The 17,819-nt window shown below is 48.8% G+C and overlaps 1 protein-coding gene across 3 annotated transcripts in view; it reads left to right on the top strand.

The window, feature by feature from the left end:
* NR1H3 (nuclear receptor subfamily 1 group H member 3) overlaps positions 1 to 17,819 on the top strand; it is a 333,706-nt gene that overhangs the window by 242,316 nt on the left and 73,571 nt on the right. For all 3 annotated transcript variants that reach the window (XM_078684465.1, XM_078684464.1, XM_078684466.1), the window contains one exon: positions 9,236 to 9,502. In XM_078684465.1, coding sequence (XP_078540591.1) covers positions 9,236 to 9,502 — 267 coding nt within the window. The remainder of the gene's footprint in view (positions 1 to 9,235; positions 9,503 to 17,819) is intronic.

Genomic DNA, 17,819 nt, shown 5'->3' with positions numbered 1-17,819 from the left:
TTAGAATATCTGTGTGCCTTTTAGCCTCTAAATATCTATGTCTGACCTTTTCTTGGCTCTTGACTGAAGATTTCCGTTCGAGCACCTCCCTGTTTGCGGACAGTGATCCAAGTTTGCAGATGTGTTTGTTGATTTATATCAAACTGATTCAGATCCGTGGTTAATACATTATTTGAGGCACAAACTTCTCTATTTGCCCATTCGCCTTGTCACTCCTATATGACTGAACTCCTTTAGTATGTTATTCTACCCCCCCTGCCAATCTAATCGTTCTCAGATGCTCGTGTTTTTATCCTCGCTTCGTCCCCTGACTCACCCCATGTCTCCTGCTGAGCTGTTTTACTGCTAATGAGAAAGAACTTTATGACACATATGTATCAAGCACTAATGCGTTCGCAAACGCCGAAATTCGCAGACTTTCGTCGTTTGCGAACGCATTAGTGCAAAATTGTATGTATCACAGAAATCTGCGTGCAAAATAAGGAATCGCAAACTTTGCGATTCCTTATTTTGCGATTGCATTTAAGGAATCGCAAATTTTGCGATTCCCTAAATGCAATGTATGAAGCATAAAAAAAAAGCAAATTGGCCTTAAGGAATCGCAAATTACCACCAACTTCACGTTGGTGGTAATTTGCGAATTCCTTGAAAAATGCACTTTTTTGCATTTTTCTAAGTACAATGTGAGGCACATACGTGCCCTTAGGGCATGTATGTGCGCCACATGTGCACCCATGCTGATTTCAGGGGTGCACCCTTGAAATTATTCTCAATTTGCGATTCTCAAATTGCGAATCGCAAATTGAGAATAACTTCCCATTCATTCCTATGGGCCTGCTGGCCCATAAAAATGAATGGGAATGTATTCCTTAATTGCGATTTGCAATTTGCTAATCGCAATTAAGGAATACAAAGAAATCGCAAAAAAATTGCGATTTTGTACATACATCCCTATTTCCGATTCTCAAATAGCGATTTCCAAAAAATCGCTATTTGAGAATTGCAAATCAGTTTGAGGATACATATGGCCTTTAAGTACTTTATTTGCCATTATCTTCAGTAACCACACTATGATTGGTCACATTTGTCAAGTCCTTTCTTTGGTGAGCACATCCACATAACATATTAAAAATAGTTTAATCCGATCTCTTTTGCCAACGTGATTGTGGCAAAGCTGAGGCGATGGATCCGTGATAAAACGAACGGTTTCAGGGCTCTACTCACTCAAGATAGGACACACCGCATCGATGACAACCTTTTCTATGATGATCTATAGAGTCATCTTCTCGTGAGGGCATTTTTTCAGTTTATGGCTCTGAACATTGCGGTAATGCCCTCAGTTTAAGCCCACCTTTCTCAGAAATGTGTCTGACCCATTGTGTAGTCACGGTCGCTTGCTTTTGAGATGTATAGTATTGACACCTTTTAAGCTATCCCCGTGCGGTTAGCTTATATTCATTAATAAGTGGTGGTTCCCTCCGTGACCACCTCGAGAACTTCAGAAAGAAGATTTGCATTTACAGTTTGTTATTCCCACACTTATGCTTGTTTCTTATGTCTTTTCTTTTGGGTTGTGTGTCTCAAATCCTTGAAAAAGTGACAAGAGTATTGTCAGCTATACTTTTCTTATTCATGATTAACTATTGCACATGTTTATGAATTCATTAACTTCTTCCATTACACATTATATGAATAAAGAAGTTTGTATAACCACCAGTTTGAGGCATGTGGGCTGCTGAATTCATATCTGTGCATAGATCGCCGCCTAGTGTTGGGTCCGGATGATTGCATATTGTTGTCCTGGAAGAGTCTTCGAAGTATCACGAGATAGGTGGCTCCTCCCCTGGACTACACTGCGCATGGGCATCCTCTCCATCATCAGATTGTTTTTTTCCGCCATTGGGTTCGGATGTACTTTCTTTACTCAAGTTCGGAAACTTTTCTAAAGGCCAAAAGGCCTTCGGGGTCGTCGGTATGTCATTTCGATCGGTGCCGAGTACTTTGTTCCAGTTCTTTTCGAGCAGGACGTCGAAGAGAGCCGCGTGGCCTTTTCGACACCAGAGGCCCGATCGTCAATGGAACGGAGCCCGTTCAAACGATGCCCCCTGTGTAATTCTAAGTACCCGCACATCGATGTACACCCGGTGTGCAACAAGTGCCTATCTCCGGAGCACAATGAGGCCAACTGCCTAGCTTGTGCTCAATTCAGGTCAAAGAAGACGCTTCGACTTCGACGCGCAGCGAGGCAGACGATGACGAGGCCAGCGCCCGACCCGGTGAATATCTTCGATGAAGAAGACGATGAGGTTGTCGAGACTGAGGATCCAGAACAGCAGTCGGATCCCGGTTCGGAGCATGACTCCAACTATTATGAAGACGACGAAGAAAACGTCCAGGATGAAAACGTCGTCGAGGTAAGGGACGACACATCGGCCATCGGAGCCGTCGATGACGACTCGAGCGATGAACCAGGCCCAACAGACACGGATAGTCTTCCAAGGGCTCAGGTCGAGGCATCGCCAAAAGGCCTTAGCCAAGATCATGACGAACATTCTATAGCCCCGCGTCTCGGCCCGGCTAAGAATATATCACACGAGCCATCGGTCGAACATTACCAGTCACTGGTTAAATCGAAACCGAAAGCATGGAGTCAAGAACGAAACCGAAACTGCTGGAGACAGTCTTCGGATCGAAGAGTTCGGATCCATCAGATTCAACAAAGAAGAAAGGTGCCGACGACCCTGCGGCGTCACAAATAAGGGGTGTCGACCCGAAGATCGGTACGCTGAAGTCCATAACTAAAGTCAGGCACGTCGAACCGACGAGGTCGACGTCGACGGACAACGACACAAATAAGGGACTCGAGTCTCGGAAGGTTCTCGATCCAAAGCAACGAGTCGACAGGCCACAGTTCGTCAAAGGCCTCGAGCCGAAGTCCAAGAGCGGCTCGAAGGACCACGTCGAGTCGAGGCAGAAGAGCGCCCCTCCACTGCAACAGGCGCCTAAGTCAACGCAAGGCCAAAAACATATGGGTGAAAAGACAAGTCGGTCGGACCAATGACAACGCCAGCCCCAAAGAAGGTCAGTCAGTCTACAAATACTATGCCACCGATAAAATTCAGGCTGCCCCAACTGCACAGCCTAAGGCGCTCGATCTGAAGACAGGGATCGAAACGTCCAAGAAGGTGTCGATGGGGAAAAGGAGTCATTCTCTAGAAGAGGACATTGTGTACCAAGAGCCCTCCTATGATGAACAGTTGAAGCTACATATCGACTCCGACTCTGGCAGACTTACTATTTATCAGAGGAAGATCAGGTCAGAAAATCCTCTTCAAACATATAAAATTCCACTCAAAAAGAAAAGGGATTCTTCCACATCACCTGTCCTTTTTGAGACTGTAAGGTACCATGGCCAGGACACCTCTGCATACTCACCTACACGCAATGATGAGGATATGGGGTATGACTACAATGAAGAATTTAATTAACCTGTGGACACGGATCAGGATGACCAGACTCAAGCCTGGACAGACCCTGTCGACCCGGGGGAGTCACAGACTATTCCTGACACTCCTTCTTATCCTGTCAAGACTTCGCCAACAGAGGATACAGCTGCGTTTAACGCATTAATAGAAAGGGCAGCACACAATCATGATGTGCAAATGCATGCTGACCCAATTGAAGAAGACTTCCTATTTGACACTTTCTCCACTTCAGAGAAATCAGTCAAAACATTGCCAATGTTGAAAGGTGTCCTTAAACACGCAGGAGACATTTTCAAGGAAACCACAAGAGCAAGGGTTGTTAACCCCAGAATCGAAAGAAAATACAGACCGCCACCTGTGGACCCTACATATATTAAGGGACAGCTGCCATAGACTCTTTGGTGGTATCAAATGCTCGTAAGCGTGCCAACTCTCAAACCACTGGGAATGCTCCTCCTCCAGACAAGGAGTCTAAGATATTAGAAGCTTCTGGAAAAAGGGTGGCTGCTCAAGCAGCTAATATATGGAGAATGTCTAATACACAAGCCCTATTAGCCAGATATGATAGGGCTCATTAGGACACACTAGAGCAACTGCTACAACATTTGCCTGATGCCTACAAAGAGGGAGCAGAAACACTGATACAAGAGGGAAAACTCATATCTATCGCATCCATTAAATGTGCGCTGGACGCAGCAGACACTGCAGCCAGGGCCATCAATACAAGTGTCATGCTCAGGAGACATGCTTGGTTACGCATCTCTGGGTTCAAACCTGAGACTCAAACCACATTATTAAATCAGCCTGTGAACGCAGATTATTTATTTGGTCCTGATGTGGACACAATATTAGAGAAGATTAAAAAGGACACAGAGACAGCCAAGTCTATGGGTGCCTTGCAGTCACAACAATTCAGAGGAGGTTCCTTTCGTCGCTCCGGTAACAGGGGAGCCGCACGAGGCCAGGCATCCCAGCAGACCCAATACAATAAAGGGAGCAGGCAGACCACCTATAATAAAAACAATAGAGGTGGATACCGTGGCAACAGCAACAAAGGCAGAGGACGAGGGAATAACAACACCAGATCCTCCGCCAATACTAAACAGTGACGCCTTGTCACTGCCCCCAGACCATGTAACACCGGTCTGGGGACGATTACAACAGTTCCTGCCAGTCTGGGAAAGCATTACCACAGACAGGTGGGTGAGACAACTTTTCCAGTTCGGCTATTGTCTAGAGCTAACCTCCACTCCACATAACATACCCCCAAGACACCGTCCTATGTCCGCAGAGCACATACACTTATTGCAGCAAGAAGTCATCAGCATGCTGCAAAAAGGGGCCATAGAACTCGTACCTGTACAGCAACAGGGTACAGAGGTATACTCGCTGTACTTCTTAATCCCCAAAAAGGACGGGTCTCTCAGGCCAATACTGGACCTCAGGCCCCTAAACCAATACATCTTGTCAGAACATTTTCACATGCTCACTTTACAGCAGGTTCTACCATTACTCAGTCAGGGAGACTTCCTCGCAACACTAGACCTAAAGGATGCGTATTTCCACATACCGATACATCCAGCACACAGGAAGTATCTCAGGTTTACCATACAGAATCAGCACTACCAGTTCAAGGTCCTGCCTTTCGGGGTGACAACAGCCCCCAGGGTATTCACCAAGTGCCTAGCGACAGTAGCAGCGCACCTACGGAGGAACCATATTCACGTCTACCCCTATCTGGACGACTGGCTCATCCAAGCAAAGTCAGCCCAGCAATGTGCCAGCCACATGTCCCGCACTATTCACCTCCTACACAGCCTCGGATTCTCATTAAACTACCCAAAGTCTCATCTTCAACCCGCCCACGTACAACAGTACCTGGGAGCAACAATAGACACTCTGGCAGCAAAGGCGCAGCCAAACTCAGCAAGAATCAACAGCATTCAATTACTGATTCAGAAATTCAGACCCCAACACTCGCTCACAGCAAGGGTGTTTATGCAGTTGATAGGCATGATGGCCTCCTGCATCTTCATAGTCCCTCACGCGAGACTACACATGCGTCCGCTTCAGGAGTGCTCAGCACGGCAGTGGAACCAGGCTCAAGGACAATTAAAAGACCTAGTGTTGGTGACCGGTCGTTCATACAACTCTCTGCATTGGTGGAACCCACAAAACCTTTGCAGTGGACGACCGTTCCAAGAGCCTGTACCACAAACAGTGCTGACGACGGACGCATCTCTCCTGGGATGGGGAGCGCATGTCCTCCATTACACAGTGCAGGGACTATGGACGACACAGCAAAAGAGGATGCACATCAACATGCTGGAACTGATGGCAATCTTTCTGGCAATGAAGGCGTTCAAAGTACATTTGTGCAACAAAGTCGTGTTGATCCGCACGGACAACATGACTGCCATGTACTACATACAGAAGCAGGGAGGGACACACTCTCCACAGTTGTCACATCTAGCGCAAAGCATGTGGAAGTGGGCCATTCAGAGGAACATATTCCTCATGGCGGAACACCTCCCAGGCAGGGACAACCAGATGGCGGATCTGCTCAGCAGACACAGCCTCCAGATGCACGAGTGGGAGATACATCCATCAGTGCTACAACCGTACTTCCAGCAGTGAGGTCACCCAGAGATAGACCTGTTCGCCACAAGGGAAAACGCAAAATGCCAAAGCTTCGCCGCCAGGTTTCCACATCCGCAGTCTCAGGACAATGCGATATGGATGAACTGGTCAGGCATATTTGCGTACGCTTTTCCACCAGCCCCGCTCATACCACTAGTGGCACGCAAACTATGACAACACTCAATAACCCTCATCCTAGTTGCTCCAACGTGGGCGAGGCAACCGTGGTACACCACGTTCCTAGAACTTTCCGCGGTGCCTCATCAAAGGCTGCAATTAACACCCAGTCGTTTAACGCAGAGCCATGGAGACCTTCAGCACCCAGATCCGCAACAGTTGAACCTTGCGATCTGGCTCCTGAAGTCATAGAGTTTGATTACCTGAACTTGACTCCTGACTGCATGAATATTATCAAGGAGGCAAGATGACCTACAACCAGAGCATGCTATGCGGCAAAGTGGAAACGATTTGTCATCTATTGTAACAATAATGACGTAAATCCGCTAGATGCATCAACTCAAAACATCATATGTTATCTGTTACATTTACACAGATGCAATCTAGCCTACAGTTCCATACGTATACATTTAGCTGCGGTGGCAGCTTATCTTCAAAACAGGCAGCACCTTTCCCTCTTCACAGTACCTGCTATTAAAGCTTTCATGGAGGGACTCAAACGAGTGATTCCTCCAAGACACCCACCTTCACCTGTCTGGAACCTGAACGTGGTTCTAACCAGACTGATGGGACCACCTTTTGAACCTCTACACTCGTGTGTAATACAATTCCTAATGTGGAAAGTGGCTTTTTTAGTGGCGATTACATCACTTAGGAGAGTTAGTGAGCTGCAAGCCCTAACTATTCAGGAGCCATTCATCCAAATTCACGCAAATAGGGTAGTGCTACGTACAAACCCTAAATTTATGCCAAAGGTGGTATCCCAGTTTCACATCAATCAAACAATAGAACTGCCAGTGTTCTTCCCAAATCCAGATTCAGTGGCAGAAAGAGCTCTACATACACTAGACGTTAAGAGAGCTCTCCTGTACTATATAGACAGGACAAAACATTTCAGGAAAACTTAGCAACTGTTTGTTGCCTTTTCACCATAGCATAAAGGCAACCCCATTTCCAAATCAGGTGTAGCCAGATGGATTGTTAAGTGCATACAGATTTGTTATCAGAAAGCTAAACGCACATTAACAGTTCCCCCAAGAGCGCATTCAACACGCAAGTTAGGGGCATCCATGGCTTTTCTAGGAAACATTCCTCTAGAAGAAATATGTAGAGCAGCCATACATACATTTACCAAACACTACTGTGTAGATGTTCACTCCAAACAGCAAGCAGCTGTAGGACAAGCTGTTCTCAAGACTCTTTTTCAGACTGCTGCAGCTGGCACGGGCAACCACCGCTAAGGGGGAGACTGCTATCCATTCTATGTACAGATATGAATTCAGCAGCCCACATGCCTCGAACGGAATATGCTACTTACCAGTATGCATCTGTTCTTGGCGTGTAGGGCTGCTGACATTCATATCGCCCGCCCTCCTCCCCGGTGCCTGTCGCAGCTGTAGCACTCAGAATTAATCTCTAGCATGGACATCACTTACTGTATCATACTCCATCTCTGCCGCAATGGCTAAAAACAATCTGGGGATGGAGCCGATGCCCATGCGCACTGTAGTCCGGGGGAGGAGCCACCTATCTCAGGATACTTCGAAGACTCTTCCAGGACAACAATACTCAATCATCCGGACCCAACACTAGGCGGCGATCTATGCACAGATATGAATGTCAGCAGCCCTACATGCCAAGCACAGATGCATACTGGTAAGTAGCATATTCCATACCTTTCTTTATACACCAGTGAATTATGTACAGAGAATCCGTGATAGTGCGAACAGTTCACTATAATGAACTTCAGATCTCAGGATGCACAGTGAATCTGGCCGCACATCTAAAGTCTATTTGCAAAGTGTCTCAACCAATAAAGTTTAAGTGCTGTCCATTTATTTCAGCCTGTCCATTTTCCCTATCTCTTTCAGCGATGTCTTCCTAAGCTGTCTGCCCAACTACAACTCTCGCTCACTTCTCTTACACTAATCTGTCCCTAACTCTCCTCCCTATAAGGCCCTCACCTTTCCCTCTCTTTTCTACTCTCTGTGAACTGTCCCACTCTCACCTGCCTTATCTCTTTCAGCTGTCTCTCTCTCTCTCTCTCTCTTTCAAATCTGTCATTCTCATACTTTTCACGCATGGATTTTTCACCCTCAGTGGACTATTACCTCGGTCTCTCTCACACTCACTCACCCACTCACACTCTCACACTCAGACACACACACTCACACTCTCACACTCAGACACACACACATTCTCACACTCACACACACTCTCACACTCACACACACACACTCACACTCACACACTCACGCTCACACTTTCACACTCACACTCTCACACTCACACACACACACTCACACTCTCTCACACACACACACTCACACTCACACACACACACTCACACACTCACTCACCCACTCACACTTTCACACACACACACATACACACACACACTCTCTCACACACACACACTCACACTCACACGCTCACGCTCACACTCTCACACTCACACTCACACTCACACACTCACACACTCACACTCACACTCACACACTCACGCTCACACTCTCACACTCACACTCACACACTCACACTCACACACACACACATACACACACACACATTCTCACACTCACACACACTCTCACACACACACACACACACTCACACTCACACACTCACGATCACACTCTCACACTCACACTCTCACACTCACACACACACACTCACACTCTCTCACACACACACACTCACACTCACACACACACACTCACACACTCACTCACCCACTCACACTTTCACACTCACGCACACACACACTCACACTCACGCACACACACCACCCCCTCTTACCCCATGCCCCCTTGGTGATCGCTCTCTTCCTCTGTGAACCTCGCCCTCCTCATCTGTGACACTCTTTGCTTGTCCTTTGCTAACCAGTTCCCACTTTCTTGTGTCTCCTCTCTCTCTGTTTTGGGGTACCACAGAGGGGCCCCCGATGAAGCGGAAGAAGGGCCCGGCCCCCAAGATGCTGGGGAACGAGCTGTGCAGCGTGTGCGGCGACAAGGCCTCGGGCTTCCACTACAACGTGCTGAGCTGTGAGGGCTGCAAGGGCTTCTTCCGTCGCAGCGTCATCAAAACCACGCACTACACCTGCAAGAACAGCGGCAAGTGCCAGATCGACATGTACATGCGCCGCAAGTGCCAGGAGTGCCGGCTGCGCAAGTGCCGGGAGGCGGGCATGCGTGAGCAGTGTGAGTATATGTAATGCTATGCTGTGCTGTGCTATGCTATCCTATGCTACGCTATGCATTGCTATGCTATGCTATGTTGTGCTATGCTATGCTGTGCTATGCTGTGCTATGCTATGCTGTGCTATGCTATGCGATGTGGATTTCTAAAGCGCACAGCTACTTGTTGACTTCCCGGTAAGCATTGACCCACTGTTCACTGAGTGAGCAATTAAAAATAGAAAAATAAAATGATAAGAACTTGACGTTATTATCATTTTATTTAACCCCTTCGACGTGGGGCTAATTCCCCCACGGTGCGGGGGCGAGGGGGGCCGCGCGCGGTGCTCATGACGAGCTAAGCTCGTTACGCTGCACGGTGGCGCTGTGCTCATGACGAGCTGAGCTCATCATGACCACGCCCGTTTTAATAGAACGCTCAGCACAGCAGGGGAATTATCCCCGCGGGGGAGCGCCGCGGCGGTCATGGCGAGCTCAGCTCGTCATGAGCACTGCGCCTCCGTGCAGCGTGATGAGCTCAGCTCGTCATGAGCACCCAAGGTGTTAAACTACTGGCTCAGTTGGTTGGGGGCGGGGCTGCGCTGTTTTGAGGCCGGGGGTGTGGTAGGCACCTAAGTGCGCATGACATTTTGGCCGGCCGTCTCATGCATAAAGGTAAATACATTGCCCAGCTCCCCGCAGTGCTGCAAAAAGCAACTCTGCTTTTTCTTTTCCCATGGAGCCGCTCATCCGGTCCGATACCACTCCATGGGGCGGGCACGAAAGGGAGCAAAATTCCCACTTTTCAAGCTGGTTTTCCCACCCTACCCAGGAGTAGCGGGGGTCACAAAGAGCAACAGATCAGTGAGATCAAAGACAGCCAAACATCCCTGAGGCTTCTCCAGTCCCAAGTGGCAACAGGAATTTATGATCGGAGACAAATTCTGAATTTTTATCAGGATATCTCTGCCGCTGTAGGAGCTATGAAGATGGTGGAAGGGGTCCTGGACGCTTGGGGTTCTTTCGGTGAGGTGGAGGTACAGCCAGGATGCAATGTGGATGAACCCTGCAATCCTCTGGGATTGAACATTAAAGGTAGGAGCATTCTAGGTTTAAGGGGTGAGTTAAAGGGCAATGGAGGCTCACTGGAAGACAGCTGGTGCAATGCATTGAACAGCTGCCAGCTAAGCCAAGCTCTCCCTTCACAGCCAATGCTTCTTTCTATATATTTATTCTTTTATGGGGTTTTTTATTCGACTTTTGCCAATCCAGGATACATCCCAGGTCTGTCCCTTCCTTGCTGCTGCTTCTCTTCTATATATGCCCTGCTGTCGCCTACACAATATAATTACCCAATCTTTACCCGGGTGCCCTGTAAGCCTCCCTGCCTCTCAAAGACTGCACAGGAACCAATGTACTGCAGCGGTGCCCAGCTCTGCACCACTGACTGGACTCCGGGGCAAGTCCCAGCCCAACACCATATTGTAAATAGGCTTTACTTTCTTTATTTCTTCAGTCAGCACATGGCCTACTCCAGCTTGGGTTTCTCACCCACATTGTCGATAGCGCTTTGAAACCATGTCGAGTGAATACGTTCTTTCTTTATAAAACAACAAATAAATAACAATATAGGAAGCGTATAAATCCGCCACAGGTGAATCGCACCTGTAACAATTGGTTTTCAGCCAGATCTTAGTTCCAGATTGACATGAGACGGAAGCAGGTGTCTGACCTGTGCGTCAGTGCTGCTTTCCTCTCCTTGTAAAGCACGTTGTGCGCTTAGGAGGTGCTGGGCTCTACTACGTGGGAGCCATATTGGAAAGGGTTGCCTTCCAACATTTGTACTTGTTTTATGGTCTTAAATTCTCCACCTTTAATTTATGTTTCCCAGTATGACCCAGGGAGCAGGGACGCCTGTCCTCTGAGGCCGGGGCTGCTGGGCCCTGGTTAAAAGCCTGTTTTGATTTGTCCGCTTTGTTTCTTGCTCAGCACTCTCAGTGCGCTTGGACGCGCCCACCTGGCCCGATTAGCCTTGAATGGGGGCTTATTTAAAGACAGCTGAAGCCCGTCAGCGCAAGCCCGTCTGCACCCGTCCGCGCTCGGACCGCGCTCGGACCGCGCTCAGTGCCAGCACCCCTGCACTTTTCAAGTTGGAAACTAGACCCATCGTTAGTTATACCAGGCCTGAGCTACGCGCTCTGAACATTGGAGGTAAGGACCCAGCGTGGAGGTGCCTAACATTCCATGAGGCCCCAAATCAACCCTCCTTTTTCTGCCACAATTGTAAGGTATGTCCACCAAAGATGGAGTATATGGCACTCAAGCCCCGTATGTGTCACACACCCGCAAGTAATGGAAGGCATCACGATAAACTCCTGCAAGGTATCCTTTTGACCCGTTGGCCGCTGCCATGCGGCGGTTTTAAAGGGCGGGCGCTGCGGCGGCCGTTAAATATTCGCAGCACCAGCCAGGTAGTGCTCCGAACGTTCAACGGCCGACGGCAGCACTGAAAGCGTTAAATGACAGATCACTAATAAAGACAGTACGGAATGTGCTGAGTTAATGAAGACCCATAAAATAACATCGGCTTTTGTCACCCAATCGTGCACGTATGATGCTTCGGGACCAGACTTGGTTAAAGCCACGCCACCGGGTTTCGCATGCCACACTGACTGAGATGCTTATAAAGCGCACTATTGCCGAGGCGTCTTGGCGCTGAGGTGAGCAAGAGCCAACCAGGTAGCTGACGGATTTTAACCCCTTCCCTGCAGGGCTAATTCCCCCGCTGTGCTGGGGGGAAGGGTGGCGCGTGTGGCGCCGCGGTGCTCGGGACGAGCTCAGCTCGTCATGACCACGCCCGTTTCTACAGAACTCTCAGCACAGCGGAGGAATTAGCCCCGCGTGTGAGCGCCGCGCATGTCATGATAAGCTCAGCTCGTCATGAGCACGGAAGGGGTTAAGGCATTAGGAAGAGCCAGCTCTTTATCGATTTCCTGAAAAGGGCCCTATGTGATTGCAATCTGATTTTCACGGGGAGGGAGTTCCATATGATGGATGCTTGATATGAAAAACCCTTTCCTCCCCATCTGGCTTTCTTTATTTTCGGAACGCGAACCAGTCCTGCGTTGGCAGACCTGAGACAGCGTTGCGGTTGGTATAAAGGAATTCGGGTTTGAATGTCTGCAGCTCCACCCCCGTACAGAGCCTTATGCACTCGACAAAGTGCCTTGAAGTTCAATCTCTGACGGACTGGAAGCCAGTGGAGCTGCTTGATAGCCGCAGAGGTGGGGTGATGTTTGGGTAAATCAAGCAGAACCCTGGCCGAAGCGTTCCGAAGTGACTGAAGTTTAGCAATCGGTCCTTTCTCTGCTCCTAAGTACAGGGCGTTACAATAGTCGACTCTGGAAAGGACCAGGGCCCCAACAACTGTTTTTCTATGTGATAAAGGTATAAATGGCAGGATTTTGCGTAAAATCTTTAGTGTAAAAAAAGACGCCGAGGGGCAAGTTTCAGATCTTCGTCAAACATGGTGCTGTAAGCTCCACACTCTGTGTCACTGACACCAATAGCTGGGTGTCGTCAGCAAAAGACACCGACACGACTCCATGTTCACACGCTGTACAGGTTCTTTAGGAGGGGGGTCTAGGGGTCATCTAGTTCGATAACTGCTGCATTTCAAACCGTTTCTAGTTCCTCCTGTGAAGCACTATCTTTCTGTTTTCTCCTCTCGCATCATCACTCTTTTAAAGGAATTTTACTTGACAGACCTCCAGGCCCGAAGAATGTGTTCCTGGCTGACATTGGCCCCTGCTAGAGGATGGGCTCTGGACTGATCATTTCACCATACTGGGTGATATTCATTTTAATTTGGCGACCCTTACGGACATGGTCACTACTCGCTTGATAGATGTCATGAGTGGTACCGGATCAACACGGCGAGTACAAGGCCTACCCATGCTGCAGGCCACACCCTGGACGGTCTTTTATCGAAGCATGGGCTGAAAATTCGTTCCGCTCGCGAAATTTGTGGATTTTTGGCAATTTTGCGATCCGCGAATTGCGCGAAATTGCCAAAAATCCGCAATTCGTAAGTTCGTAATTTTTTTTTGCTTGTTCGTGCTTCAAAAATACAATCTCGCACGCGCTGAGTTGACTTACCTTGATTCTGAGTTTGCCGAGTTGTTTTCCTCCTGCGAACAAGATGGCTGCGCCCAAAAACGACCTCATGGGTAAGTTCGCGGTAGCCGAGCTGGAAAAAAAAATCAGCGAACACGCCAAAATAAAAAAATTAGCAAGTTCGCACAAATTTGCGGATTTTGCAGACTGCGAATTCGCGGACCGCGATTTCGCCCATACTTAATTTGATCAAACTATCCGCAGTTAACCTACACTGCAGCTCACTTTGACCGGTCATTTCGCGATACCATTTGAGCTGTCTTCCCCAGGCCAGCAGCTCAACCGTAAGGTCTCCAAAAGCCTGGTCGCATCGCGGTCACAACATGAAGGGATCCTCTTTAGGAGATTATCTCTCCTCCACCATTCAACCTTTGCTGGTTGAGGCAAAGGAGGCCACTGCGTGGTACACAGAGTGGGTGGAGGCAGCTTGTAGGACTCTAGCTCCTGAAAAATTACTAAATCCTAAACACTCCCAGTTAACAGCTCTGTGGTACTCGGAGGTACTCCGGGAACAAAAACTCATCGGTAAACGCCTAGAACGTAACTGGGGAAGGAATTACAACTATGTAGAAAAAGAGCCTTACAACCAAAGGGCCATATTATCAAGAAAGGGCAAAACATTATCGCCGCTTTTATCGGCAGGAAACTGCCGCTAAAGCACCGATAATGGGCTTGATAATATGCCCTTTTGAATTCCCATTGAGGCCCATGTTAACACCAGAACCAGGGCTGCTATGGGAATTCACAAGGGCACATTATCAAGCCCATTATCACCGCTTTAGCAGCAGTTTCCTGCCGATAAAAGCGGCGATAATGTATCACCCTTTCTTGATAACATGGCCCAAAGTCTTACTGTATACAGAAAGTTCGTACTTAAAACAAAAAATGATTTTTTTTCAAAGCAGACTATGATGGCTAAATCTTCAACCAAAGAACTTTTTAAGACCGTATCTAGACTAGCCTCCCCCTGTCGCTAAAATTTGCTAGCAGCCAAGCATTATGCGATGATATAGCTGCTTTCTTTTTACAGAAAGTTGAACAAATCTTCTCCTCCTTTAACCTATCCTCAGCCGGCGAAATGGAGGCCCTGTCCACATGGGGGAACCCAAACACGGATCCTCAGCTGTCTTGACAGATTTTGCCCCGCTCTTTAAGAAATATACTTTGGATTTACTTCTTTCCGTTCGATCAGGCTCCGCCTACGATCCTTGCCCGGCATCAGTGATTAAACTAGCTCCTGAACCCATTGTCGATATTCTTACCTATTTATTCAATGCCATGTTTAAGTCGAGAGGATTCCCCAAAGCACAGAAGAAGCCATCGATCCTCCCATTGCAGAAAAAAACAAACTCTCTACCCCAAAGATCCTGATCATTTTCAGCCTATTTCCCGGCTTCCCCTTCCGGCAAAATTAATAGAGAGGGCCATGAATTCGCAGCTCCGGAGTTTCCTACAGGAAAATCTTATCTGAGATTCAGCACAATATGACTTATGGGGAGGCCACAGCACTTATTAAATCCACCGAAGAAATCAGGGATGCATGGGACATAACATAACAGGTGTATTTGTAAAGCGCACGATTACCCAAAGGTGTCCTGGCGCTGAAGAACAGATATTTATTGTTACCCAACTCAATGGTACTCATTTTATCAACCTCAAATAGATGAAAGGCTGACTGGACCTGCTGGGATTTGAACCTGTGACCATGAGGTTGAACACAGGCCCCTGCAGTGGATGCTTTAGTCCACTGAGCCACCAGACACGGCTTCATGGAGGCAATGCTGCATTAATTATGTTGGATCTCTCGGCGGCCTTCGACGCGGCCCACCATGACCTTCGCTTGGACCGTTTGTCGGCCGGCAGCGTTCAGGGTTCGGCTTGGAGTCTACTGCGCTCCTTCCCGATGGACAGAATCCCAACAGTGGTGTCTCTGCTTCCGGAACAGGAAGTAGAGAGGGGTAAGAGGTTCCATGATTGTATGAAATCAATCAAGATGTGGATGACGCAGAATTGTTTGAAACTCGACTCAAGCAAAACTGAGGCTATCATTTTTGGCAACAGCGGTAACTCCCGGTCACCCGGGTGGTGGTCGGAGGAATGAGGTATTCTCCCGAAGCCCATCATGAAAGCAAAAAATCTAGGAGTAATAGTTGATAATAAGCTCGCCTTTAGGGAGCAGGTAAATGCGGTCACTGCATCTACTCTCCAGTCCCTCAGGATGATAAGGAAAGTAATGCATCTCCTACCCCAGGACAGCCTGGCCTAAACCTAGTGATAACCTCCCTTATTTGACCACAACTGGATTACTGCAACGGTTTATATCCGAACATGCAAAAGCAATATATAAATACATTGCAATTGTTGCAGACTGCAGCAGCCAGGCTGCTTACAGGTCCCCCTAAATTTACATCGGTAACTAAAGAAATCCAGAAGCTTCATTGGCTGCCGATAAGGCAACGGGTGAGATTCAAATCCCCTTCCAACGCCTTTAAAGCTCTGCGTGGAGGAGGCGCGGACCATCTTAGACACTGTTTTAGCTGGTACACCCCAACGACAACCCTTCGCTCCTTAGGAGCCAAGACGGGGAGAGCGCCTTCCTTTAAAAAAGCCAACTGGGGGGGGCAGAAGGTTTGTTACCTGCACCTCTGGGGCATGGAATGAACTCCCATTCCATATCGGAGCCCCCCCTGATTTGATGTCGTTCAGAAAGGCACTGAAGACATGGCTTCTAAGCACCGAAGGGTAGACCGAGGTCTTCATGCTATGCTGCTATACCGACTGTTTGAGCTAAGCGCCAGGACACCCGCGGGTAACCGCTGCGCTCTATAAATATATATAAAACATAAGACCAGCCCTACTCCTGCTGAGACGGAATCAATATATGGACATTGAAACTCTTTCTCTGCACACGGCCGGGCTGGGATCTGGATATTGAAACTCTTTATCTGCACACGGCCGGGCTGGGATTCTGGTCAGAGTGGAATATAATTAAAAACATGATTAGGATAAGACCCACATTAATGTTTTCCTAAAAACAAATACTCAGGACTCAGATGCCAAGCGATAAACTGCAGAGGAGCAGTGTGAGTGCCCAGGGGACAGTATCCGTGGAGGGGGCAGAAGGGGTAGAACTGTGATCATACAGAAGTGGTGTGAGTACACACAACATGGGGTAGTGTGTGTGCTTGGGGCATGGAGAGCAGAGTCGGTGAACAGATGAGAGTACTGGACATGCGGACAGTGTGTGTGCACAGGCGGAGCGTCCATGCACTGAGCCATGAGAGTGCAGTTCGCAAGGTGAGCAATGTAAGTGTACAAGAGCAGTGTGACTGCACATGCCGCAGCAATAGCGGATGTTCACGAAGCAATCAATCAATCAATCAATCAAGCAAATTTGTATAGCGCGCTACTCGCCCATTAGGGTCTCAAGGCGCTGGGAGGGGGGGTCGCTACTGCTCGAACAGCCAGGTCTTGAGTTGTTTCCTGAAGGAGAGATGGTCCTGGGTCAGCCGTAGGTGGGTGGGGAGGGAGTTCCATGTCTTGGCCGCCAGGTAGGAGAAGGATCTTCCTCCGGCGGTGGCTTTGCGGATTCGTGGGACGGTGGCGAGGGCGAGGCTGGCGGATCGGAGCTGGCGGGTGGGTGTGTAGAGTGTGAGGCGGCTGTTGAGGTATTTCGGGCCCATGTCGTGGAGAGCTTTGTGTGCGTGGGTGAGGAGTCTGAACGTGATCCTCTTGCTGACAGGGAGCCAGTGCAGGTCTCTCAGATGGGCAGAGATGTGGCTGCGTCGGGGGATGTCCAGGATGAGTCGTGCCGAGGCGTTCTGTATGCGCTGGAGTCTTTTCTGGAGTTTGGCTGTGGTTCCAGCGTAGAGGGTGTTCCCGTAGTCCAGTCGGCTGGTGACGAGGGCCTGGGTGACCGTCTTCCTGGTTTCGGTGGGGATCCATCGGAAGATCTTTCGGAGCATGCGCAGGGTGTTGAAACAGGTTGACGAGACGGCGTTGACTTGCTTGGTCATCGTGAGGGAGGAATCCAGGATGAGGCCTAGGTTGCGTGCATGGTCCGTTGGCTTGGGGGCGGTGCCCAGGGCCGGGGGCCACCAGGAGTCGTCCCAGGCAGAGGGGGATGGTCCCAGGATGAGGACTTCCGTCTTGTCTGAGTTCAGTT

Source organism: Lissotriton helveticus, chromosome 3_2 (genome assembly GCF_964261635.1).
Source record: "Lissotriton helveticus chromosome 3_2, aLisHel1.1, whole genome shotgun sequence".
Classification (NCBI taxonomy): domain Eukaryota; kingdom Metazoa; phylum Chordata; class Amphibia; order Caudata; family Salamandridae; genus Lissotriton; species Lissotriton helveticus.
The sequence above is the reverse complement of the archived record's forward strand: the minus strand, read 5'-3'. Positions and strand labels throughout refer to the sequence as shown.